A 24,388-nucleotide genomic window follows, 5' to 3' on the forward strand; every position below is an offset into this window, starting at 1 on the left:
GACACGCATGACAATCACATGTAATTAATCAGGCAGCCCTAATATATATTAAAAATATATATAATGAAAAAAATGAAGAACTGTGTGACTGAAGGACTTTTTTGAGGGACATTAACATTTTGAAGGACTGTGTGTGAATTCAATAGACAGAAAATTATATATATATATATTTTTTTTTTTCCATTGATTTTTAGTTAATAATGAATTAAACTTGGCATCCATTGTCAAAGCTATCGTATGACTTCAGATAAGATACTAAATGTAGAGGATGGGTCGTACATTCCATTTTAAGAATATTGCACAATTTCATAAGGGTGAGCAAGTGATTTCATAAGTTTCATTTTTGATGAAAATTAAGAAAATATAGAGATAAAAATAGAGTTATAATATAGTTAATATAGTTATAATATATTTATAACCTCTTTTTTACAATTTGCTCATTCTCAAGGTCCAGTAGATGGCAGCCTTTACTTCCGGGTTCAGAAGAAAGACTCTCTTGAGGGAATTGTGTCTGCCGATGGTGCTTATTCAACTGACCATGCTCCTCCTGTAGTTGAACATGCACTTCCTCTTCCGGTTGCCAACCATCCACTACCAGCTGCAGACCACGCCCTTTCTGTCAGCAGTGACTCAGGAAACTCTACTGCTTCTGTTAAGACAGACCGCACAGATGATGCTCAACAGTCTTTGTCATCCTCAGGGCCTGTGAGCCAAGCTCCCCCTGAGACTGCAATTAGTCCTTGTGAGAACCGAGAGTTGGAACAGCTTCTGAGTGGGTCAGAGGGATCACCACTTCTCCTTCATCAGAATTTCCTCTCTTTTGCCAACACAAGCCCAGGGGTTGGAGTGCGGCACCTTGTGCCTGCCCAGGTCCACGTTAACGGACAAGCAGGTGCTGAGCAAGAAACTGACATTATTGACGATGAGTTACCGGAAAGCCAGGTGAGAGATAACAGTGTAGGCAGTCTTGGCACATTCTCCTCCTTTGAGGGTCAAGATACACCAGCTGACAGCAAACCAGTCACTGAGTCCACAGTAGTAGAAGTAGACAGGCAACTTGGGAATTTCCTAGAGAGGAGGCCTAAAAAGGAGATGCCTGTGCACCAGATCAGAGGGTCGTCATCGGCACATGGACTGATAGAGTACAATGGGCAGAATGAAGGAATGTATCGCTCGCAGTCATATGGTGGCATTATGCTGGATGGAGGACTTCAGCACTTGCCACAAGCTCCTGAACGTAACACCAGCAGCCGAGAGGCAGTGCAAAGAGGGCTCAGTGCTTGGCATCAATATGGTCTTGTGGATTACCCCTTCTTTGGCTCAGATGGTGCCCTTCCATGCTTCCCAACTTGTGGAGGTGGATCACAGCAGGATGTAGAACAGTCTATAGATGCCCTAAATATGCTCATGCTTGACTTGGAGCCTTCACATACACCATTTCCCAAATCTCAAAGTGCTCCTGCAGGTGAGAATATCTCAGCTTTCCAACCACCCTTTGCCCATACACTAATCAGACCTTCTTACCAGGCTGACCAGGCCATCTATAGTGTCACTGGTGGCCCACCACTCTCTTCCTCTGCCAGTTTTGGACAGTCCTCACAAAGATCATCACCTGCTTACCCCATGACTCCACTATCTGAGCATCATCAGAGGGCTTACCAGTCCCCTCAGGCCCTTTCACCTATCTATCAGCAAGATCCCTACAGTATCCGTGGAGGTTCAGGCACAACACCATCCCCAACTTTACCCCTCCCATCTCCAATCAAGCCCCAGTTTGTCTACCCAGGAAGCAGCGAGGTGTCTTACTCTCCAGACCTTCAGGGTACATTCCCAGGTGCTCAAAAAAGCTACAGCACATCGTCATCCCCACTCCCCCCAGTTTCCATTGCAAAAGAACCTGAACCAAAGTCTGAGGAGGAGATACTAAACCTTGATGGACTTGTGGCCCACCGTGTGGCAGGTGAGGAAGAAGGAAATCGGGGTCTGAGTACATAGCTTTTGCTGCATATAAGATGACTGAAATTGAAAATGTGTCCACTAGAATGTGTAAAAAAAATCCTATAGATTATGTGATGTATTTTTTGGTTTTGCCTTTGTATTTTTGAGAAAGCTATAAAAATTGAAGAAAAAAAATTATAAGCTAAAGCTTGCATGGATTTATTATGGTTCATTATTAAAGTTTGTAAGTGACAGCATGATGGATAAACAGGATATGACTCTACCCAGCCTCATTTTCATGTCATTAGAGCATGCAGTTTAGTTTAGCCTGCTTAAGGCTTCATTTAAAAGGTCTCATACAAAGTGCAGCATCTTATATTAATCCATATTTGACAAAAAAAAAAAAAACAATACACCAAGGCCTGGTAACATAATGGAGCCATATTATCTCTCTCTCTCTATCACTCATATTTGATTTAGTCCTGTAGGAGATCAAACATAAACAATGGAAAAATTCCCTGCAAGTATGTCCCACTGCATAGATAAACAATGAAGACATGTTCTAATACTGAGCTATAAAGTTGACCTACACATTTAAGATTGATGAAAGAGGATTATAGAGGTGTCATCATATCTCATGTTGATATTGTGTATTCCTGGCAGACACTCACACTGTCCACTGTGTAGGAGTGAATAGCTGCAGCGATGTAAGTCAGCAATGAGACTGTTGTGTCTCTAGTGCTTTTTAGTACCACTAGTAGACAACTATAGCATTTTGGGTACTTGATTATTTACTCGCATATGGAAAGTCATGTACAATTATACAAACTTATTTTAGTAAACAGTACAGTTTGTAATGTAGCACAGTATTTTAAAGAAATATGTTGAGACCATAGAAAGTAGGATTTAGATTCACCCTTCCTTCATTATTGTTTTTCTTCCCATTTCTGTCTATCTCTGCTGTGGTATATGGATCACCCATCACACCACTGATTCCCAACCTGCACCTTCATACTCCTTCTCCTCTTCTGCTTCAACCCATTCCATCATTCCTCAACCCAGAGTACAACGCCCGCATCCGGGGCATCTCCAAGAACATGTCCTTCCAGCCTGAACATCATCGTTCCTATTCTTTCTCTGGTTTGTCCCCTCTCACACCTCCACTTCCTCCACCCCTTTCTGTTCTCTTTCAACATCTCTGTCATCTTATTCTGCCTGGTTCTTTGTTTTTGTTTTTTGTTTTTATTATTGTATTATTATTATTTTTTTTTTTTAGGCAAATCACTGAATGTATGCAGGAAAATATAATGAACCTTTAAGTGTAAAACATTTTGTCCGAATTATTATTATTATTATTATTATTATTATTATTATTATGGTATTATTATTATTATTTTGTCTATTGGGTCATTATTATTTGGATCCCAGCAAATCAAAGTCATCAAGAATATCACTTTTTGGGATATAACGTCTAAGCAATATGTATGTCACAGATTATTTCAATTTTATAGCATTGGAATCCTTAGGTCAAGCTGAAAACATATTTTTATATGATTTCACGACTGTCTAGAAGTCTTTCACTATATTGGATTTTGGCAAAAAACTTTTGTTACGTATTTTTCTTGGCTGTTTGCACTGAACTGAATGAAAATGATTCAAGAAGAGTCTCAATATCAATAATCATCAATAAAAGTTTAAATTCAACATGGATGTTAATCATTTTCTTTTTACTTTTGAATGCAATCAGCTATTATCACAAATGTACACATACTGTATATAAGGTTCGAATCTGAGGAGGTTTCAGTCATCAAAAACATACTGTAGCCACTAGAGGCCAAATGAATGATGTAGGATTTGACCTATTTAAGTAAAACAGCTATAATTCTTGATATAATCCTTAATCTAATGAAATTTAAGATATTTGGCTGAAAAGTTAAAATTGTAGCCTTCTGACATATAAACTTAATTTGCTTTAAGAACTTTTTTCCATGTTTTCAGGATCACATTCACGTACAGTAACCCCAGATGAAGCCATGCCAACTATGCGCAGACGAACCACCAGTGAAAGCCAGTACCTCAGCAGCCAAACTGAAAGTGCAGTCCACGGGTTGTGTTCACCCTTGAAACCTCTATCGCCAGACTTTGCCAACACAATTGCAATGAACCCAGGTGGACAACCCATGCAGGTATACAATAATGGATATATTGTGGAAATAGATGTTTCACTTTATCATTGTATTTAACATTGTGATGTTTTAAAATACATTATCGTAACATGTTTTTACTTCTCTTAGTTGTATTACTGTATATAGCATTTATTGAGTATTGTTATACATTATACTTTAATATTTTGTTATCCTATCTGTTTCCCTTTCAGAAAACTGTGCATAGCTTCAGGGAGTCCTTTGAGGAGAAGGAATCAGCTCCTTTTAATCCTACCCACAGTAATGCTGGTGAGACACATCCCCTGACCCCTACCTTTTCTGTATAACCCAAAACCTTGCCACAGACACAGATTTGAACCTGTGTATGTCTCCCTGCAGAAAGAGTGTTCACTGTTCAGTGATAATTTCAGTCATAACGATTCAAAACATTGGTGTTAATATACAACAAAATTTCACACAGTTACAATTCTGGCATGACATTAGGTAAGAAAAGTAAAGCTAAATCGAACAAATTTGCATTTTCATACAGAACTTGCATAGATTTTTTTTTTTTTACAAAGAACTATCATATGATGTGACAGGACAGGCTGCAGGTGAAAAACTCTTCTGTGGCAAGGTTAGGCTGAATTCATAATGCTTAAAGTGCGTGAATTGTGCATAGTCTTTGACAGTTCATAGTAAAAACCTGATGCCGTAACTACCTTTCATATTACTTAAATACTTTACATATGGGTCTTTTAGGTAGGATTTTTATTGCATTTGGGCCTCCAGAAAACGAAAAAAAAAAAAAAAATACACGGGTTTCCCTTCATCTCCGTTCCAGTGCTTTTCTGCTGCTCTGAGGACAGCAATTGTATCGCTGTCCTCAGCTCAGTGCTGAAGAGGACAATTTGCTGAATTTAAAATAAAATAAGCTACTTTGTTTTGTTTTACGTTACATATTAGCAAAACTGTCTGTGTTTGTCTTGAATGAATAACGTCCGCCAACGTCATTCATTTTATTGGATCACTTGCTGGTGACGATGCAGTCCACACGTGGGGTAGAAGCCGCTGATTGGCTGAGAAGCTTTCAGTCAAAGCTTTCCTCGGGCTGCTTAATGGATGAACCGCTAGAATGAAAATCACTCACTACTCATAGGCCTGGGCCAAAATGTGTGAGCCCGGACCTAAAATGGGAATGGTAGCGCCGCGGCTGGGGTCTTGTAAGTGGTTTAGCTACTTCAGACAAAGCTACTGATTTAAGATAAATAAGACTTAAAGCCACTTATATTTTATATTATTAGCACTTTTGAGCTTAATTTTTGTTTTTAAACTGTTCTTCTTGTGGCTTTTGAATGCTTGAACCTAACAATGAAAGTATTTTTGTTTAAATAGGTCATTCTGGTCAGGCCGCTCTTTCAGCCACAGTACTGAAGGCAAAGAACCCTACAGAAGCTCTGGTACAACAAAGCAGTTCAGGTGAGTACCTATAAAACCCAAATAGTCCACTGTCCACTTATGTACATTTTCTAAATTTTGTCATCATTTAATAAGTAGACTACTTGATTTATTATCCGTTACATGGCCAGCAGTGTTCAGAAATACCCCTTTCGTCCATCTACAGTGCTAATTTCACTGTCCTCCTGCTGTGCTTTCCCACCACATTCACATTTTTATTATACTCTTCCCCTTTTAAAAAACTGTCATTGCTCCTCTTTTTCCTTTTTTATGCCTGCTGCTATCAGATTCTGATTCTAGTGATGATATAGAAGGTAAGAGTATTTTGAAATGAAAGTGGAAATCCTTGCAATAATATGTTCATTACCTCCAAGAATGCTACACTCTCCTTCCTGCACACATTCACTCCTGTTAACTCCTGCAAACCCTCTTGTATACAGTATATGGGTTTTATTGAAATTGTATTTCAGTATTATAGTGTCAACAATATTGTGCCAAAAGGCTCTGCTCTGTAGCTCTTGAAGTTTTAAATGTCCTATTTTAATGTCATATGGAATACAATAATACTTAGCTTTCCAAGATCAGCCATATTGCCTGCCTGACATTTTACATTTTGTTTTAAAACATAAAATTTTTAACTCATCCTAGAGCTTTCATTATATCAACCCCAAATTTGTGTCATATGATGTTGAGGCAGTGGCAGTGCAAACTCATACACAGCTTTTTTTTCTTATAGAGCAACATGGTTTTGTGGGAACAGGAGTCAGAGGAGGAGGATTGATTTCTCCTTTGCAGCATCAGTACTCTCCTGCTTTTGAAAGACCAGTTCCTACTACCCACACTTTCAACCCACCTCAACCAGTTAACAATCCTAGTAATGATAGGTAAGTGTCATCTGAACACTGTCCCTTTTTTCAAAATGTAAAATATATGTATTTGTTTGGGTGAAAGTATATGATTAATTTTATATGCTTAAACCTTCTCTGTTTTATCTGTTTGCTCTCTAACAGTTTGGGAAGGCAATCTGCCTTTGCATCATTTCCATCTGAGCCTGTCCGGGCTCCTCTCTTCCCAGATACCTTTACTTACCTTAACCCCGATGAGGCCACTGTTAACATTGTGGGTGTTCATCACATCCCAGGTAGCCCAAACACACTCCACCGTACAGTTGCCACCAATACACCCCCAAGCCCTGCCCTTCAACGTAGGTTTGGTGGTCCAAGTAGCCCTGCTATGGGGCGACGTCTTCCAACAGCCATTGGCAGCAGTGAACCAACCACTCCCAACAGCCCTCTTTTGGGTCGCAGTGGCAAGTTCATCCCGCCAAGCCCTGTGATAGACCGCCACCACTCACCTGCTTCAGTTGCCTCTAGCCCAGAACACAAAACCACACCTAGGTGTCAGGCCACTCCAGTTGAGAGACATGGGGCAGAGTCCAGGCAAAGCACCAATTATTTGGTTCAGTCTGGCCTAGCTACTCCTTCATTTCACCTAGAGCAATCCTGTAGCCCCTCACTGTTCTTGCCCCTGGACATAACTGCAGGATCCATCGCAGGGAATTCTAAAAGCGTTCCAACAGAGAGCATCGAAAGTAGGAAAGCACCCACTCCTACACAAGTGTCGCCACAAGAAGCTGCAATTGGCTCAATATATGGTAAGATAAGAACTGCAGCTAGAAATCTTGAAAATAAATTCACTAATGAAACAGATGTGTGTAATTATTTTATTTTATTAATTATTTATTTTCTTTTTTAGCTGATGGACCTCCAGATATTAGAATCAATATCAAGTTTGTACAAGATACATCCAAATTTTGGTACAAACCAGAAATCTCAAGGGAACAAGGTGAGAGATCTGATGCCAGTTTACACTCTTGGTTTTCTCTGAATCTGTGTAGTGTGGAGCCAAACCCATCTATCATAGGGCAGGCCATATCAAGACACCATTGTGAACATTAATGTAGTTGCTGTGTTTTGCCTTTATATAGATTAGACATGTGCCGGTATTCGGTAATGCGATATAGCAGGGTAATGAATATGCACAATATTGTTATTGCGGGCACTTCTAAATACCGTGAATAATTATTCATATTATTATATTTTTTAATTATGTATATAATTATTATTTACATAATTATTATCATTTATCATTATAAATTATTCAGAATTTGGAATGCATTTTACGAATACTTTCCCATTTAATCTTTAATACTTAATACTTTTCCCAAATGTAATTGATACATTTAATCTTATATGTTTTTTAGCCATCTGTGTTCTTAAAGATCGTGAACCAGGAGCATTTGTCATTCGAGACAGTAACTCATTCAGAGGAGCATATGGCTTGGCCATGAAAGTAGCCTCTCCCCCTCCAATGGTGCAGCAGAAGAAAGGTAACTGCATGCACCACGCAAATCATCACCGAACAGAACTTCATCCTCATTTATCTTTTGTTCTTACTTTGAAGTTGGAGACATCACAAATGAATTGGTACGACACTTCCTGATTGAAACCTGTGCCAAGGGTGTGAGACTTAAGGGTTGCCCAAACGAGCCCTACTTTGGTAAGAATGAATTTCCAGTGGTGATGCGATTATGATTTTATTGTCTGCTGTGTATTGTACTGACTTAAATTGGTACCTTTTGAATAGTAGTCTGTAGTCTTCGACTTGTGCTATAACTTGTACTTTGTGTGTGTATGTGTTTACAGGGTGTCTTTCTGCTCTCGTTTATCAACACGCCATCACACCTCTGGCTCTTCCATGCAAGCTTATGATCCCTACAAGAGGTGAGAATGAAATTATCACCCAGTTTCTGTAACCCCTGTAACTGACTTCTTGTTAATAGATGGCATTTTTGTTTGTATTCCTCAATCACTGACTGACCTGTACTTGTCTCCGTGTCTGACCTTTTTGTGAACAGATCCAAATGAAGAGGCCTTGGAGTTAGCCACTCCAACAAGTTCAACTATGGATTTATTAAAGCAGGCAACAGGTTAGTCTCTCGTTTCCCTTATTGCCCTTTGTAAATATCATTTGTATCCTAATTTCTTGTAAAATTTTCTACCACTTCAGGACCTCCTAAACCTACTGAAGATGTTTATGGTAAATATGGCACATCATCTCCTAGCTATAGCATTTGTGTCACTGTTTGCATGCTAATTTTATAGTAACTTCTGCCTATGAAAATCAACTACTCTCACCATGTGCACATGAAACCAGTCCATAAAAGTATATTTTATCTAAAATAATAGTTATGATGTCCTTTTTTCATGTCATTCCTTTTACATGGTATTGTTTTGGTGTTATTTGAGACAAAAAAGTTTCAATGTAACCTCTATTTCACACTTACTTTATCTCACTCCCAGCATGTAATGTTTTGTACATAAACTCTGTGGATATGGAGTCACTGACTGGTCCACAGGCTGTGGCCAAAGCCATCACTGAAACACTTGCTGCCAAATCCTCTCCTACAGCAACCATTATCCACTTCAAAGTGTCCACACAGGGCATCACACTCACTGACAATCAGAGGAAGTGAGTGGATTTTTATGTTTAAGTTTAACATTTTACATAGCCAATGGTTAAGTGTTGTCTTGAATCAATCTTGTGTGACCTTGGAATAACAAAACGTAATTTTCCTTTAGAATTTTTTTCCGTCGTTATTACCCGATGAACATGATCACTTACTGCAATTTGGACCCACAAGACAGAAAGTGAGTATTTTGTTTAAGTATTTCAGTTGGCTTTTCTGCATGGTCCATGTACTACATTTCATGCATTCAGAAATATAATTCTACATTAAATTTAGCATGGGCCTCATATCCCATTGTTTTCACAGGTGGAATAAAGCAGAGGGTGGTGTAGCAAAGTGAGTATACCAAATATCAATGCCAATAATTTTGTTATACACTCAGAAAAAAATAACTAATAAGACTTTACTCTGGTTTATAATGCAGACTTTTTGGGTTTGTGGCTCGAAAACAAGGAAGCACAACTGATAATATGAGTCATCTGTTTGCTGAGCTGGAACCCGACCAGCCTGCTTCAACCATTGTAGATTCTGTATGCAAATTAATGCTGAACATCCATAATCCAGCAACCATCTTGGTTTCTCCACAAGTCTGAAATTTCTCACCAAAGAGGATTTGGTTATACTTATCTTATTTTTCCAGAGTGGATTATTCTTTTTACATACATTATTACTTTCTTTTTTGTTTATTTACTCTGGTGGTCGGGCTCTTACTCTTTCTTTGTGAAGATTTGAAAATGATGCTGTTTTTTTAGGTGAGTCTCTTGCTGAAAAAAAGCAGATTAAGAATATGTCAGGGTTAAAGTACTGTAGTAAGTGTAAATGACAGGGATAAATGTTGTCCCTCTGGCCTTCTTCATTAGGAGGCGGGACTTTACAATATATAACAAATAATAAAATACAAATAATATGCCAACATTGTGAATGAACAACCAAAGGTAGAGTTCAGGAAACAAAATGTCTGACAATTATTTCCTTTTTATTTTATAAAAAAAAGAAAAGGAAAAAAAAGATGAGATCAGACAAGTCAAAAACTCAAAATTCTTCTTTCTGTGTCCTCCTATGAAAAGTATGAAGAATCCATTGTGCATGTTTGCGTGCGAGAATTACAAGAGTAAGTTATTTTCTCTGAATTCAGAGAACTTTAGTTTGCTCTGCTGTTACTCAGAAAAGCATTGAGCAGAATTTAGCTTTTCACTTCAAATAACAGATCAAATCTGTAAAAATAAATGAAAATAAATAAATATGGGTGTGAGTGTGTGCGTGTGTGTGGGCAGGGGCGTCAGACTGGGGGTAAAACCCAGTACTGATTACCAGGGCCCCAAAGGAAGAGAGGGCCCTTGAAAAGTCTGGAATATATATTTTCAAGGGGGGGGGGGCTGCCTATGCATAGGGCCCAGGATCTTGTGCAGCGCCCCGTGTGTGGCTGTGTGGTCTAAAAAATGTCAGAAAATCACCACGCCAGATTGATCACCACATGAAGACATGCTACACTTGCCTGTGGACATGGAACTAGCAACTACACTGCAGTCACTGGAAACTTTACATTGAAATTCCATATTCATATGGATAGTAAAAAACACACTGGCTCTACCCACAAATATCAAATAATATATGCTGGGTAGTAGATGTTTAGCTTTTACTGAACTGTGCTCAACATCCCATTCACAGCTTTGCCTCAGTCAGTGACTGTAAGTGCATGGGTAGGTCCATTTTGTACTGGTCTTTAAAATGTATTATGACAAACAATGACATTTAATGAATATTTATTTTTGCTGCAATATTACTCATGGGTAACTAATGTCTAAAAAGTGTCTAAAAAAAACTTGACTTAAAAGGTAAAAATTAATTATTTTAGCTAAAATATCAAAATCAGGTTTTGAGAAGCTCTTGATGTAAAATGTATGTTACCGTTCTTGTCTTTATTTAAATGTGTGTTCACTGTGTCACTGTGTTAGACGATTTAGAATGAAAAGGCATGAATGTGGAAGAAACTGAAAAAAAAAACAATATATGTATAGAAATTTGCCATGAGTGCTGTAATTATGTGTGTGATTAAAATAGCTACTGGATTTATATGGATTATGTCATTGATCAAAGGGAGGTCAGCTATTTGCTGTTTTTTGTGTAAATGTAAAAGAGGCAATGTAACAATATGTTTACAAAAAAGTATATAGAATTTCATGTAACGCACTCTCCATCCTGTCAATGACTAGGGACTAGGTTGTTATAGCAGGTTAATTTCTCTGTTCACCATCATTAAGTGCTTTATAATCATAGATGGGGCAAAAGAGATTGAATATATATATATATATATATATATATATATATATATATATATATATAAAGAAATTAGTAACTGACAGGATGAAAAGTGTATTATTACAGATTTCTGTATAACAAGAGGCAAAAGTGGTACACTTAAACTCTGAATTAAGTAAGTCATTAGTAGAAAGTCAAAGCAGTTCACCTAAAATGTGTTAGCAGTGCAATATTTACTGTAAGGTTTTACCGTTTTCAGATGTGAGTTCTGGAACTGCAACACGTTTGTGGATGAAATTAGAGAAACTGTGGTTTACAGTCAATTTTGTCTATTTTCAAATGATCAGAAAGGAGCAATTTGACAAACCATGTGCAGGTGAAAATAAAAATAATAAAAAGTGAACCATTGTTAAATGGTGATCATCTTGAAATATATTGAAAGAGATGTTCGGTATCTTGTGCTTACACTGCTTTTATTTTTTCGTTATTACAATAACAATAATAATTGGTTTGTGGTGCTGTATAAGTTGGCAGATGGCAGTGTTTCAAATTAAGGACCACATTAAGTGACAAACATCAAAACACAGCATTAGATTCAGCAAAGGAAAAAATATTTTAGTTCCACACTGTGAACCCTTAAACAGCACAATCTCTGTAACCACCCTCTGATTTAGACTGAACCATTACACAACAGACTGATTCAACAGGTGACTTAATCAGAGCTTAAACAATGACTTCCCTCCATCATGATGCTGAGTGCAAGGACAGCTATGAGAGTCATATATGAGTGCTTTGATTCAAGTCAGATAAACAGGTTTGTGAGTAGGTCAAACTGAATGCCAAAAATATGACCTCATGCCGTTCTTCTTCTTCTGCTTCTCTCAAAATAGATAGATCTGGCTGACAGTGTAAATTCAATCATCAATATCTAAGCCCCTGTTCATACTGACTGGAATTTTCCATGAAAAACATTCCTTTTTTAAAAAAACATAATTTTTACATATCTGAAAATATCTTTATAATTATATATTTTTAGGGGATGCAACATCACCTAGTAGAGAGTCAAATAAAATTCATAATTCACTATATTAGTAAATGAATTTAGAGAGGGTTTACTGATGACAAAGTTCTCCATGCTTCTTTATTCTCCAGCTTGGGTCAGTTCTATTTCAGTATAACAAATGCACAAAAAAAAGGTCTGGTGTGGAAGATCTTCATTGGCCAAGTACTGTATTAACCTGAACCCCATTGCACCTTCAGGATCAACTGGGCCTCACTGGTGTTCTGACAGAATGAGAGTATGTATCCATTTTCCATAATCTACTTTAATAGTAAGATTTTCCAGGAGGATGCCAGCTGTTAAAGCTTAAAGGGGAGAAAAACATGGTTTGTTTGCCTTCCTTTGAGATTAAATGTTCAACAAGACACATAAGGCAAATACTGTTTGATGACGGTAGTCCTATGTGGTTTAATATTGATCATCTTGTTAAATATCTCAGATTTTGTTAGCAAAATATTTTATTTATTTTTTAATTCTCCTGATGCTAGGGGTTTAACCCTCTTCGTTAATGTTTTTAAAGATTAAATAAACTTTTCCTCCCTTCATTTGAAAGCTGCTTGGGAAGAAGATCTAGGAATTCAGATTACCGAGACTGACGGGAAAGATGCCTTTCATCTGTTTAGTCATGTTCTATAAATTCGAGACATCATCTTATTCAATACAAGGTTTTACACAGAATTCACTATTCTAAAATTCCCCCATATGTGACAAGTGTAAAGTTGCTGAGGGTACCCTGGCACATCTTTTCTGGTTCTGTGTACAAATTCAGAGTTTTTGGACAGAAATATTCCAGTTTTTTGCCAAGGTCTGTAACTGTGTTTAACTCCCTGACCCAATGATAGCAATATTTGGTTGGTCAAATTAGCTTGAGTCTCTCAGCACAAAGGTATGGTTGCCTGTCCATTATGGTATGATTGTAGCTAAATTTATTCTGCTTTTTGTGGAAATGCTAGGCCTCTCTTTTCTGACTGATTAACTGGACTTTCTTTAACTTTACATCTGGAAAGAATCAAATACACCATTTCTGGGAACATTCTGACAAAATGTGGGAACCAGTTTTTAGTTTTCTGATGAGCTAAGCACTAATGATGTATTCATTTATTTTAGATTAGTAGCAATCTTCTTTTTTTTTACTGTTGTAGTTACTTTTTGTAGTATATGATTGTCTTGTATACCATCATATATATATATATATATATATATATATATATATACACATGATTAATGCAAGTAACAATTCAAGTTATGATTAACAATAATGGTGCAGTCGCATTTGCAAAATTTTGGAGAAATTTTGAGGGGGAAAAGGACACACTGGAATGACTGGATTTCGCACATAAGAATTCACCAAAAGTAAATGTGACCTCATCTTAAGACTCAGCTTATCATCATACTGTATGATCATATACTGTATGTCTCTTCTTCTTGCTATGTTTTTGCCATTTTACATTTACATTTAGTCAGTTTGCAGACGCTTTTATCCAAAGCGACTTACAATTAGGGGATACATAAAGCTATTCTTCTTAAAGAAGCAAACACACACAGCAAGTGCTTGTAATACCAAGTTTTAGGTATTGTTCAAATAAGTAAAAGCTAGAAAGAGAAGAAATAAATAAAGAGAAAGACAATTATTTTATTTTTATTTTTTACGATGAAGTCAAGTAGCTTCGAAAGAACTGTCGCTTGAAAATTGTCAGGGATTCAGCGTTCCAGATAGGGGTTGGAAGATCATTCCACCAGCCAAGAATGGTGAATGAGAATGTTATGGAAAGTGATTTTAAGCCTCTTTGTGATGGTACCACGAGGCGTCGCTCACTAGCAGATCTCAGACTTCTGGAGGGGATGTAGGTAGGTGGGTGCTGAGCCAGTGGCTTTTCTATATGCAAGAATCAATGTCTTGAACTTGATGCAAGCCGCAACTGGTAGCCAGTAGGGGTGGCACGGTTCAACTTTTTCACGGTTTTAGTCACGGTTTCTGTACAGTTCAGTATGTGCTATGTTTATGGAAAAACAATACTTTCTAATAAAAATTAAAAACAAATAAGAATATTCTATCCAACTACAAGCAACAGCACAAATTAAATAAAAAAAGAAATTAAATTTATGCATTTAGCAGACGCTTTTATCCAAAGCGACAGTGCATTCAGGCTATACATTTTTACATATGATGTGTTCCCGGGGAATCGAACCCCCAACCTTGTGCTTGATAGCGCAATGCTCTACCAATTGAGCTACAAGAACACTAATAAAACAATAACAAATAAAATAACACAAATAAATACAATAGAGCAGTGGTTCCCAAACTTTTCCATTCCACGACCCACCTAGACAAGTGTAATATATTTCACGACCCACCAAAATATTAAAAAAAAAAAAAAAACAACGAGTGAAATTACTTTAAACCTAATCTTACTTAAAATTTTTATGACAGAAATTAAGTATTTAAGAAAAATAACCATTTTATTTTAGAGTACAACTGAAAATTTCACTACAAATTTACAAGTTTTAATTTTTGTTTACTGGCGTTAAAATATGTAGTGTCCATAAAAACGTGAAGCAGGCTCACTCCAGTGAAGTGTGATCTGCGCTGCTGTGTTTTGTTGCATTCATGATCCTTCCGTGTGTGTCGGCGAGAACGGAGCACAATCCAACACTTTTTTAGAAAAGCATAAGAAGCAAAGCAGAACTATCTAAAACAGTTTGGAGATTAAAATAATTGTGAAATAGGTAAAAAAAGACCGATTGAACCTTTTAATGACATTGCTCTGAGACCTTCAAAACACGCAACGCACACGGACTTAATTGCAATTTGAAAATCACACTAAGGATATTGCAGTTCATTATTAATGTTGGTGGGCTATATCGTTGTGATGAGTGGGTTCCCAGTTCCCGCCTCCTTCTTCCTGTGATTGTGAAGATTTTAATGTTTTACACTGGTGCCGAAGCCAGGGAGGAAGGAGGGGCGCGCTGCCGAAGATCCTTCGCCGCTGGGGTGAATCCGCAGTGCCATCGAGCAGGGCGAAGGAGTCTGCCGCCGAGGGTGCTCGATGTGGTGGGCTGGAGTGAGTTGCCGGGGGGGGGGGGGGGGGCGAACTCACTCCAGCCCACCGCCTCGATGACTCCTTCGTGGAAAGAGGTGGGAACCGGCGGACAATCAAACAAAGTTTTAATAACCAAATAAACACAAAACAGCGCGACAGCCCCTCTCGGATGACTGCCGTGCACAAATAAAAAACAAACACAAAATAAAACCCAGGCCTGGTCCTCTCTCGTCCTTCACTGTCATCGCTCCTCTTTTGTATCTTTCCGATCTCCTCCGTGGTTCTTGAGACCGGTGAGTGTTGCTCATTTCCCAATCACTCCACCGGCCTAGCTCTGTTCCCATGGCACTAGGCCCCGCCCCACTCGTCACATTCGTGCAGCCCTAGACTGAACTGTGTTAGTGTCTGTGTGTCATTGAAACGCAAAATTAGCTGCAGCCAAGTGACTTTGTGCGACCCACCTTGTTCCATTCCGTGACCCACGAGTGGGTCGCGACCCACAGTTTGAAAACCCCTGCAATAGAGTAAAGATACAAAAAATAAACAGTGAGTTTCAGTTTTTTTTTTTTTTAATAATAAAGTAATGGAATAGAATAACAGAATAAAGTAATTGTAACAAACCTGGTTTGTAGTCTTCTGTTCGATCACCACCAGAATCTGCCTGTGCTTTACATTGACTCTTGCACCACACAGACTGTCCCAGATCACCCTGGACTACAGTTCCCACAATGCATCTCACTGATTACATGCACATCTGAGGCCAATTCACATGCTCTACGAAAGGCTCGCTCTCTTGCTCATCTGGGCCGAGTGTTGTTAGCATTTAGCGCTTGAGAGCATTAGCTACTTTGCAGAGCCATTTACCTTTCTGAGTTCCATTCTGTTTCTTAGCTTTCTTAGCTCTATCATTCTAGATCTTGACTTAGTTCTTAGTACCTAGTCTTAGTTCTACTATTCTAGTTATCTCTTGTCTAAGCTTTAGTTTAATCATTCTAGTTTCATCCCGTGCCTCAACCTTCTGCCTGTCTTAGTTTTACCTCTCTAGTCTTGCCCCTATTAGAGATTGTCTCCCCCTTGATTGATCATCGCCTGTATACGGATGACCCCATTGGACTACCCAATTGGATATTGATCGCAGATCCACGCCTGCCTATGCATCACTCTTTGCTTGTATCCTCTGTTCCTGTTTGCCAACTTGTATCCAACTTCCTTTTTGTCTTACCATGTGGTCTAATAAAGTGTTGCATTTGGATCCGCACCTTTCCTATTTTGTTGGCTCCTTAACAGTAATCATATGTAAAACAGCACTGCAAATTGGACTGTAAAAATTAAAGATTATCTTTTATTAAAATTACAAAAGCTTTTTAATCAAGAGCAGTGCGTGGTTTCTTTGTTGTTGCTGTTCGATTAATATAAAGACTGTCACTTTAAGAGAATGCACTGAGACAGTAGGCCTACGTTCAGCTGGTTATGTCTGCTGTAGGATACTTACCAAGTAGGGCGTTTTGACATAATTTTTGTCTGAATTTGTCCATTTAAACACAATACTTCAGAGAGAGCTTAATATTTGCGCACATTCGTCGTGGGTTTGCGAGTCGTGGGTTTGCGCACTTCAGATGAGTGCACGCACAAATCTTCTCACTGAGCGCGTGAGCTAGCATCCTTTGTCTCTTAGATGTTTAAACTGGCAAAGCTTAAATGAGATTAGTTTAAACACATATTCCATCATAAGGCATTTGCACTGAACAAGAGTGAATGGATTGTCCAAGGTTTTAGTTTTTTTTTTTTCATCGCTGTTGTTGTAATGTCTGGGAAGCCAGAATGCACATCCATCAACAGAAACATATATTAGCTGAACCCTGTTTGTTTTACGTGCTATATATAGCAAACCATATTACAGGGGCTTTGTCAGATTTAAGTTGAACCGCGGTCCCATCGCATGCCACACCATGTGTGGTGAACCAAACAGTTCAGTTTTTTTCAGCGAACCATGTCATCCCTAGTAGCCAGTGCAAGGAGATAAAAAGAGGTGTAACATGGGCTCTTTTGGGCTTGTTGAAGACCAGTCATGCCATTGTATTCTGTATTTTGGTTACTATAACTGGAAACAACTGGAAGCAATCATCAACTGCTAATGGAATTTCTGAAAGGCTTGCTAACAATAACATGCATTCACAAAAATTGGGTATAAAAAATGCTGGGTTAAAGAAGGTGGCATTATTCTAGTTTTGACAATGAAAAAGTTGACAATTTACTTACAGTAGCATTTGTACCTATTTCAACACATACTATTATATGCTATCAACAGGAAGACCATGAATAAGCCCATAGTTTAATTTGGATAAGATGTTAATGTTACATTAAATGTAACTTACACACAGACATAACTGAAACTAACTTATGTAACTGTGGTCTTCATTTATAAAACTCTCTACAGATTTCATCCTAAAAGTGTACGTACTTGTTAAATGTATGCAGTTTTGCTGATAAGATGAACATATTTTAGCTATTTTTAGTGGAAACAGATAGGCCCATATTTATTGAAGTGTATTGTCTGATTCGGCACGTCACTGACAAAGTATTTTAAAAAGAAAACATGCAAATCTTACAGTTTTCTCCTAGTTATATCCTTCAAATATAGTGGTATTTTTCATAATGTTGTAGAGATGACTTCACATGACATTAACACCTCTGTGCAGCTGTGGTTGTACAGTAATCCACTAGTGTCCCCCATAATATCACAGTAAGTGTGCATCATCGATCATTGTTCTTGCTAAAATATTAATCATAAAATGTTATCTGTAGTTAGTTTAAAGATTAATTATTGTGCACCTATAGAACTCCTCGCTGTCATTAAAACATAGCATGTCACAGGAAAATTATGTTTATGGTTAATGAAATTATGTAATTATGCTTTTTGCAAAATTATGTAATTGTGTTTATTTCCTTTAATGTGAGTTGAATATTTAATGTAAATGTGTATATTGCCATGGAAACGGAGTTTAAAATCATTGTTTACATAATTACTTTTCTTACTCCATGAAAAATAGTTTGTATGCATGGTCTATAATATCGATGCGTAAATATTTACGACAAGTTTAATTTTTTATAAATCACGATATGTGCATGGAAAATTGCGTACGCATATATTATGTCCATTTTGTGTGTACGCAACGTTTAGAAATGAGACCTCTGGACATTTTTCATTATTTACTGTAATACTGATGGATATTTCAAAAAGCTTTTTTGTCATTTTGACAAATAAAACATAAGTCTATTGTATTTCCCGTTTTTAGAAATAGTAGAGGATAACAGGGATTGAAAATAACAGGGAAAATTCATTAGGGAAATCCACAACACAGTGCTTGGTAAAAGCTAAAAAAAAAAAAGCTCTTGCCACATTAGCCTTAAATTATTTTACTGTCATACACTACCATTCTAAAACGTGTAATCAATAACTTGGAGTTGCAGTAAATTCATCAAAAGTCACAGTGAAGAATATGATGGCTGCTGAAAAATCAGCTTTGCTAACATGTTATTCAATAAATAGAAAAATCAAAAAACAGGTATTTTAAATTGTAATAATATTTAAATATGTTACAGTTTTTGCTTTATTTTTGATCAAGTAAATGCCACTTTGGTGAGCAAAGGAGGCTTCTTTCAGAAACAAAAAAATGTATCACTTTTAGCATAGGAATCGATTCTCACTAATAACTAGTTGCTTATTAGCATGCATATCACTAGCATATTGCCTATTTATTAGTACTTATAAGCTATAAGCACATATTCTGCATGACCATATTCTACATCCCTAATCCTACCCAATACATAAACTTAAGAACTACAACCCGAATTCCGGGAAAGTTGGGACGTTTTTTAAATTTTAATAAAATGAAAACTAAAGGAATTTCAAATCACATGAGCCAATATTTTATTCACAATAGAACATAGATAACGTAGCAAATGTTTAAACTGAGAAATTTTACACTTTTATCCACTTAATTAGCTCATATAAAATTTAATGCCTGCTACAGATCTCAAAAAAGTTGGCACGGGGGCAACAAATGGCTAAAAAAGCAGGAAGTTTTGAAAAGATTCAGCTGGGAGAACATCTAGTGATTAATTAAGTTAATTGATATCAGGTCTGTAACATGATTAGCTATAAAAGCTTTGTCTTAGAGAAGCAGAGTCTCTCAGAAGTAAAGATGGGCAGAGGCTCTCCAATCTGTGAAAGACTGCGTAAAAAAATTGTGGAAAACTTTAAAAACAATGTTCCTCAACGTCAAATTGCAAAGGCTTTGCAAATCTCATCATCTACAGTGCATAACATCATCAAAAGATTCAGAGAAACTGGAGAAATCTCTGTGCATAAGGGACAAGGCCGGAGACTTTTATTGGATGCCCGTGGTCTTCGGGCTCTCAGACGACACAGCATCACTCATCGGCATGATTGTGTCAATGACATTACTAAATGGGCCCAGGAATACTTTCAGAAACCACTGTCGGTAAACACGATCCGCCGTGCCATCAGCAGATGCCAACTAAAGCTCTATCATGCAAAAAGGAAGCCATATGTGAACATGGTCCAGAAGCGCCGTCGTGTCCTGTGGGCCAAGGCTCATTTAAAATGGACTATTTCAAAGTGGAATAGTGTTTTATGGTCAGACGAGTCCAAATTTGACATTCTTGTTGGAAATCACGGACGCCATGTCCTCCGGGCTAAAGAGGAGGGAGACCTTCCAGCATGTTATCAGCGTTCAGTTCAAAAGCCAGCATCTCTGATGGTATGGGGGTGCATAAGTGCATACTGTATGGGCAGCTTGCATGTTTTGGAAGGCTCTGTGAATGCTGAAAGGTATATAAAGGTTTTAGAGCAACATATGCTTCCCTCCAAACAACGTCTATTTCAGGGAAGGCCTTGTTTATTTCAGCAGGACAATGCAAAACCACATACTGCAGCTATAACAACAGCATGGCTTCGTCGTAGAAGAGTCCGGGTGCTAACCTGGCCTGCCTGCAGTCCAGATCTTTTACCTATAGAGAACATTTGGCGCATCATTAAACGAAAAATACGTCAAAGACGACCACGAACTCTTCAGCAGCTGGAAATCTATATAAGGCAAGAATGGGACCAAATTCCAACAGCAAAACTCCAGCAACTCATAGCCTCAATGCCCAGACGTCTTCAAACTGTTTTGAAAAGAAAAGGAGTTGCTACACCATGGTAAACATGCCCCGTCTCAACTATTTTGAGACCTGTAGCAGAAATCAAAATTGAAATGAGCTCATTTTGTGCATAAAATTGTAAACTTTCTCAGTTTAAACATTTGCTATGTTATCTATGTTCTATTGTGAATAAAATATTGGCTCATGTGATTTGAAAGTCTTTTAGTTTTCAGTTTATTAAAATTTAAAAAACGTCCCAACTTTTCCGGAATTCGGGTTGTACCTTACTAACCAGTAATTAGGAGGTTTAGTGAGAAAAAAGTCATGGTTAATAGTTTATTAATAGTGAGAATTAAACCTTAAAATAAAGTGTGAAAAATCTCACCACCCCAAATTTTTGAATGGTAGTGTGTAAATATAAAGACAAAATTTACAACCCATTTGGTTAAAGTGACGGAATTATTAAGAATTATTTGTAGCTCAGACATTTTATTTGAAATGATTTGTTACAGTCCTCAATTGTGATTAGTACTGTTTGTAAAGTAGATTTATAAAAAAAATTGAATTTGTTAACAATATGCACAATATCAGGTGATGTCCTTTTGTATAATCTAAAATATTTGTAATCTTATTGGAACATAAACTTCTTTTAAAGTAAGTAATGTATAACTATCTTTCACCTGATTTTGTCGCCCTAGCTGCACCTGATCGCTCTCAACTCACCCCAGTGGGGAGTAATGCAGGGTATCAGGGGTGTAGATGGCAAATGCTTCTTCCAGGCCCAAGCCATCAGGCTCAAAGGAATATTCAGGGCTTTCCTGTCATCCTGGTTACAGGCATTGTTTGACAGAATGACAAGGTTCTGTCACCAATAGTCAATCTTCAAGTAGGATCCTTCCTTTTTTACAGAATATACTGTAGTCTGTTTAAAACAGTCTTTTACAGAGCTGTTTAATATTTTCGAAGGAAGAAGAATTATTCAGCAACTGGGAATCCATCTTTAGTGGCTCAGAGGGCAAGATGAATGATAATGCGTGCATCTATTCATTTGATGGTCAAGATGTTCTTGATGATGAGGTAGGTGGATCTAACATATCCACAGCTAAAATCGTAACAGAACTTATTAGACTCACTAACATTTGTTTTCTCCATAACCACTTTAATAGGCCAGGGAAGATGGTATGGCATGGATCAAGCACTGAGGGAAGCAGGCAGACAGACAGCTACTGTGAAACATGGCAAACAGGGAGTCATGCCGTCACAGACATGGCTTCCTCGCTTCAAGAAGGCTACCTACTTCAGCAGTTGCCACGTGGCTGTACCAGCTCTTTTATCGTACTATGCATTGATAACAGTTTTATTGCTATTAGTAAACCAAAATGTCTGGTAAACCAAATTTTTCATTGAGTCACACCACAAACTGAAACTTAAGTGTTTTATGATTAAAGGTGATACTGTATATGTTGATTTATTTTAGACTTAAATTTTGACTTTATTTTTTTTATGGATTAACTGCTGTGTGACAGCCATCTCTTTCAAACAAAGAAATGCTTTGCTCCTTACGCCATTAGCTTTACAACAAAAACATTTTGTCTCCGCAGAAAACATTCAGTTAAATACTTGACCATTTAAAAATAAATAAAAATAGACATGCTAAATTCAGAGGGAAAAATCACTGTTTTGTTTTTATTTATTTTTTACAAAAACAAAATTGTATTTTCACACATAATGTGTTCGTATTGGACACCCTTAAAAACACATACAACACATACAGCTTATTTTAAAATGGACATTTGCAAGTGTCGTCACAGTACATTGCCAAAGAAAAGGGCCGCATTCCACATTTTTATAATTCTCTTTAACCCACTTTGTTGTCATAAACATTTTCATTCACATTTGTATTTGATTTTATGTCAGTTTATCTATGTTACCTTTCTACATTTTTATAATTTGCAACTCAATCAAATCAAACATTCCATGATGTAATGCAAAATGACTGGTTAACTTTCTCTAAAGAAAGATGATGACTATTAATAAAATCATGTAAATTACAACTTTAAAGAGTTATTTTACAGCCTGCTATAATCTAAAATTCAAATGTGACCTCTAAAATTATCAGACAAAATTTTTTTTATTGTATTTTCAATGACACTTACTGTAGATTAATAAACAAAAAAAATTCATATTTATGTGGAACATAAAAAGTTAATTACTCGATAAATGAAGTGAAAGTCGTGACATTTGGCAAGTATGGTAACCCATACTCGGGAACTGGTGCTACGCATTTAACCCATCCAAGTGCACACATAGAAGTGAGAAGTGAACACACACCCGTAGCAGTGGGAAGCTATAGATCCAGCGCCCAGGGAGCAACTGGGGGTTCGGTGGCTTGCTCAAGGGCACTTCAGCCAGGGTTATTGAGGGTGGAAGATAACGTGGTTGATTCACTATATACAGCAGTGCTGTATATATATATATATATATATACACTTACGGGGGTTGGCGGTCAGCCCAGCGGAGTTCCAACAGCACCTTCCGCAGCCGGTCCAGGTGATCCTCCCAAGTCTCTGAGTGGATGACAATGTCTAGGTAGGTGGCCGCGTATTCTTGGTGGGGCCGCAGGAGGACGTCCATCAAACGTTGTAAGGTGGCGGGAGCCCCGTGCAGGCCGAAGGGAGGGACCCGGTACTGTAGATCAGCGAGGGCAGAGAGCTGGGGCCCGGACTCGAGCCAGCGCTTCAGGAGATTTACGTGATATATTTGATCTTCCCTCCGTCTTCCGGGCTGCCGGACTAGGTAGGTGAAAGGGCCAATCCTTTCGGTGACATTGTAGGGACCTTGCCAGCTGGCCAAGAATTTGCAGGTGGCGGTGGGAACTAGGACCATGACGTGATCTCCTGGCTGAAACACCCGTGGCTGGGCCGCCCCTGTTATAGTGCCATTGCTGAGCTTGTTGGGCCTTGGCAAGGTGTTCCCGGACGAAGGGCATCTCCTGGACATGTTCTACCATGGACAGCAGTCTGTTGCTCCCAGGCTTCTCTGTCGACGTCAAGCAGGCCGCGGGGCTGTCGGCCGAAGAGGAGCTCAAATGGGGTAAAGCCGGTGGAAGCCTGGGGTACCTCCTGGATACCGAAAAGGACATAGGGCATCACACACTGCTGTCTGGGGGAAAATAACAGAGAGACATTAGCTGAGTCTTTGGAGACATCTCTCACCTCTGTGTTCGTCGGTGTGGCTTATAAAGCCAGGTCTTGATGGGGCACAGGTGTGACCGCTCAGCCCGTAACGAGCAGGTGCAGGTGTTCCTGCTCCGTTTCCAGGGCGACGCTGATGAGAGCTACATTATTCTATATATTAGATGCTTTCCTTGGTGATGTGCTTGAGCAGGTCTTCCATCTTCAGGGGAGGAGCACCACCTGGGGAAACAGGAAGGGGACCGTAAGGAGCAGGTGCAGGTGTGCCTGCTCCGTTTCCAGGGCGACGCTGATTAGAGCTACATTATTCTATATATTATTATATATAACATTATTCCTAGTTACCTTCTATTTTGCTCCTCCTTTCTAGGCTGCGTTTTACTCACCCCCGAGGTGTCCTTAGTGTAACTTATATGACTTTCTTTTTTCAGACGAATCCAGTCTGAATTATATAAAAAATTCTCTTTGATCTTTCAAGCTTTTTCATGGCACTCAACGGGGTTTTGCATTCCTTCAGTCCAAAAGACGTGGAATAAAAAGCGCCCTTCCATAAAAAAACATCTCACACGGCTCTGGGGGGATGAACAAAGGCCTCCTGT

At 38.2% G+C, this 24,388-nt stretch overlaps 2 protein-coding genes and 1 long non-coding RNA gene across 10 annotated transcripts in view; all 3 read left to right on the top strand.

Moving 5' to 3' along the window:
* The window catches only part of LOC132152001 (tensin-1-like), a 131,781-nt gene extending 121,428 nt beyond the window's left edge, over positions 1-10,353 (top strand). For 5 of the 8 annotated variants that reach the window (XM_059560610.1, XM_059560611.1, XM_059560612.1 and 2 more), the window contains exons 17-34: positions 449-1,960; positions 3,001-3,078; positions 3,937-4,124; positions 4,316-4,391; positions 5,478-5,561; positions 5,828-5,854; positions 6,277-6,424; positions 6,551-7,194; positions 7,296-7,385; positions 7,804-7,929; positions 8,004-8,099; positions 8,246-8,323; positions 8,458-8,529; positions 8,610-8,639; positions 8,903-9,071; positions 9,182-9,250; positions 9,376-9,405; positions 9,494-10,353. In XM_059560610.1, the coding sequence (XP_059416593.1) occupies positions 449-1,960; positions 3,001-3,078; positions 3,937-4,124; positions 4,316-4,391; positions 5,478-5,561; positions 5,828-5,854; positions 6,277-6,424; positions 6,551-7,194; positions 7,296-7,385; positions 7,804-7,929; positions 8,004-8,099; positions 8,246-8,323; positions 8,458-8,529; positions 8,610-8,639; positions 8,903-9,071; positions 9,182-9,250; positions 9,376-9,405; positions 9,494-9,662 (3,686 nt within the window). In that variant the 3' untranslated portion in view covers positions 9,663-10,353. The remainder of the gene's footprint in view (positions 1-448; positions 1,961-3,000; positions 3,079-3,936; positions 4,125-4,315; positions 4,392-5,477; positions 5,562-5,827; positions 5,855-6,276; positions 6,425-6,550; positions 7,195-7,295; positions 7,386-7,803; positions 7,930-8,003; positions 8,100-8,245; positions 8,324-8,457; positions 8,530-8,609; positions 8,640-8,902; positions 9,072-9,181; positions 9,251-9,375; positions 9,406-9,493) is intronic. The other 3 variants (XM_059560613.1, XM_059560614.1, XM_059560617.1) reach the window with 3 other exon arrangements.
* The window catches only part of LOC132152011 (uncharacterized), a 461,940-nt gene that overhangs the window by 435,491 nt on the left and 2,061 nt on the right, over positions 1-24,388 (top strand). The gene's annotated exons all lie outside the window — the stretch shown is intronic.
* LOC132152258 (collagen alpha-1(XVIII) chain-like) lies at positions 18,096-22,078 on the top strand. Its single transcript, XM_059561069.1, has 5 exons — positions 18,096-18,122; positions 21,294-21,454; positions 21,543-21,676; positions 21,767-21,981; positions 22,073-22,078. Exons 1-5 carry the CDS (start codon positions 18,096-18,098, stop codon positions 22,076-22,078), a joined length of 543 nt encoding a protein of 180 aa, XP_059417052.1.

Source organism: Carassius carassius, chromosome 10 (genome assembly GCF_963082965.1).
Source record: "Carassius carassius chromosome 10, fCarCar2.1, whole genome shotgun sequence".
In the NCBI taxonomy this organism is placed as follows: domain Eukaryota; kingdom Metazoa; phylum Chordata; class Actinopteri; order Cypriniformes; family Cyprinidae; genus Carassius; species Carassius carassius.

Excerpts from the sequence above, each read along its gene's own strand:
- LOC132152258 (XM_059561069.1), top strand. The coding sequence starts at position 18,096 with ATGACTTCACATGACATTAACACCTCT. Across the intron at positions 18,123-21,293 it reads CACATGACATTAACACCTCT|CTGCACCTGATCGCTCTCAA; the intron begins GTGCAGCTGTGG and ends TTGTCGCCCTAG. Across the intron at positions 21,677-21,766 it reads TGTTCTTGATGATGAGGTAG|GGAAGATGGTATGGCATGGA; the intron begins GTGGATCTAACA and ends TTAATAGGCCAG.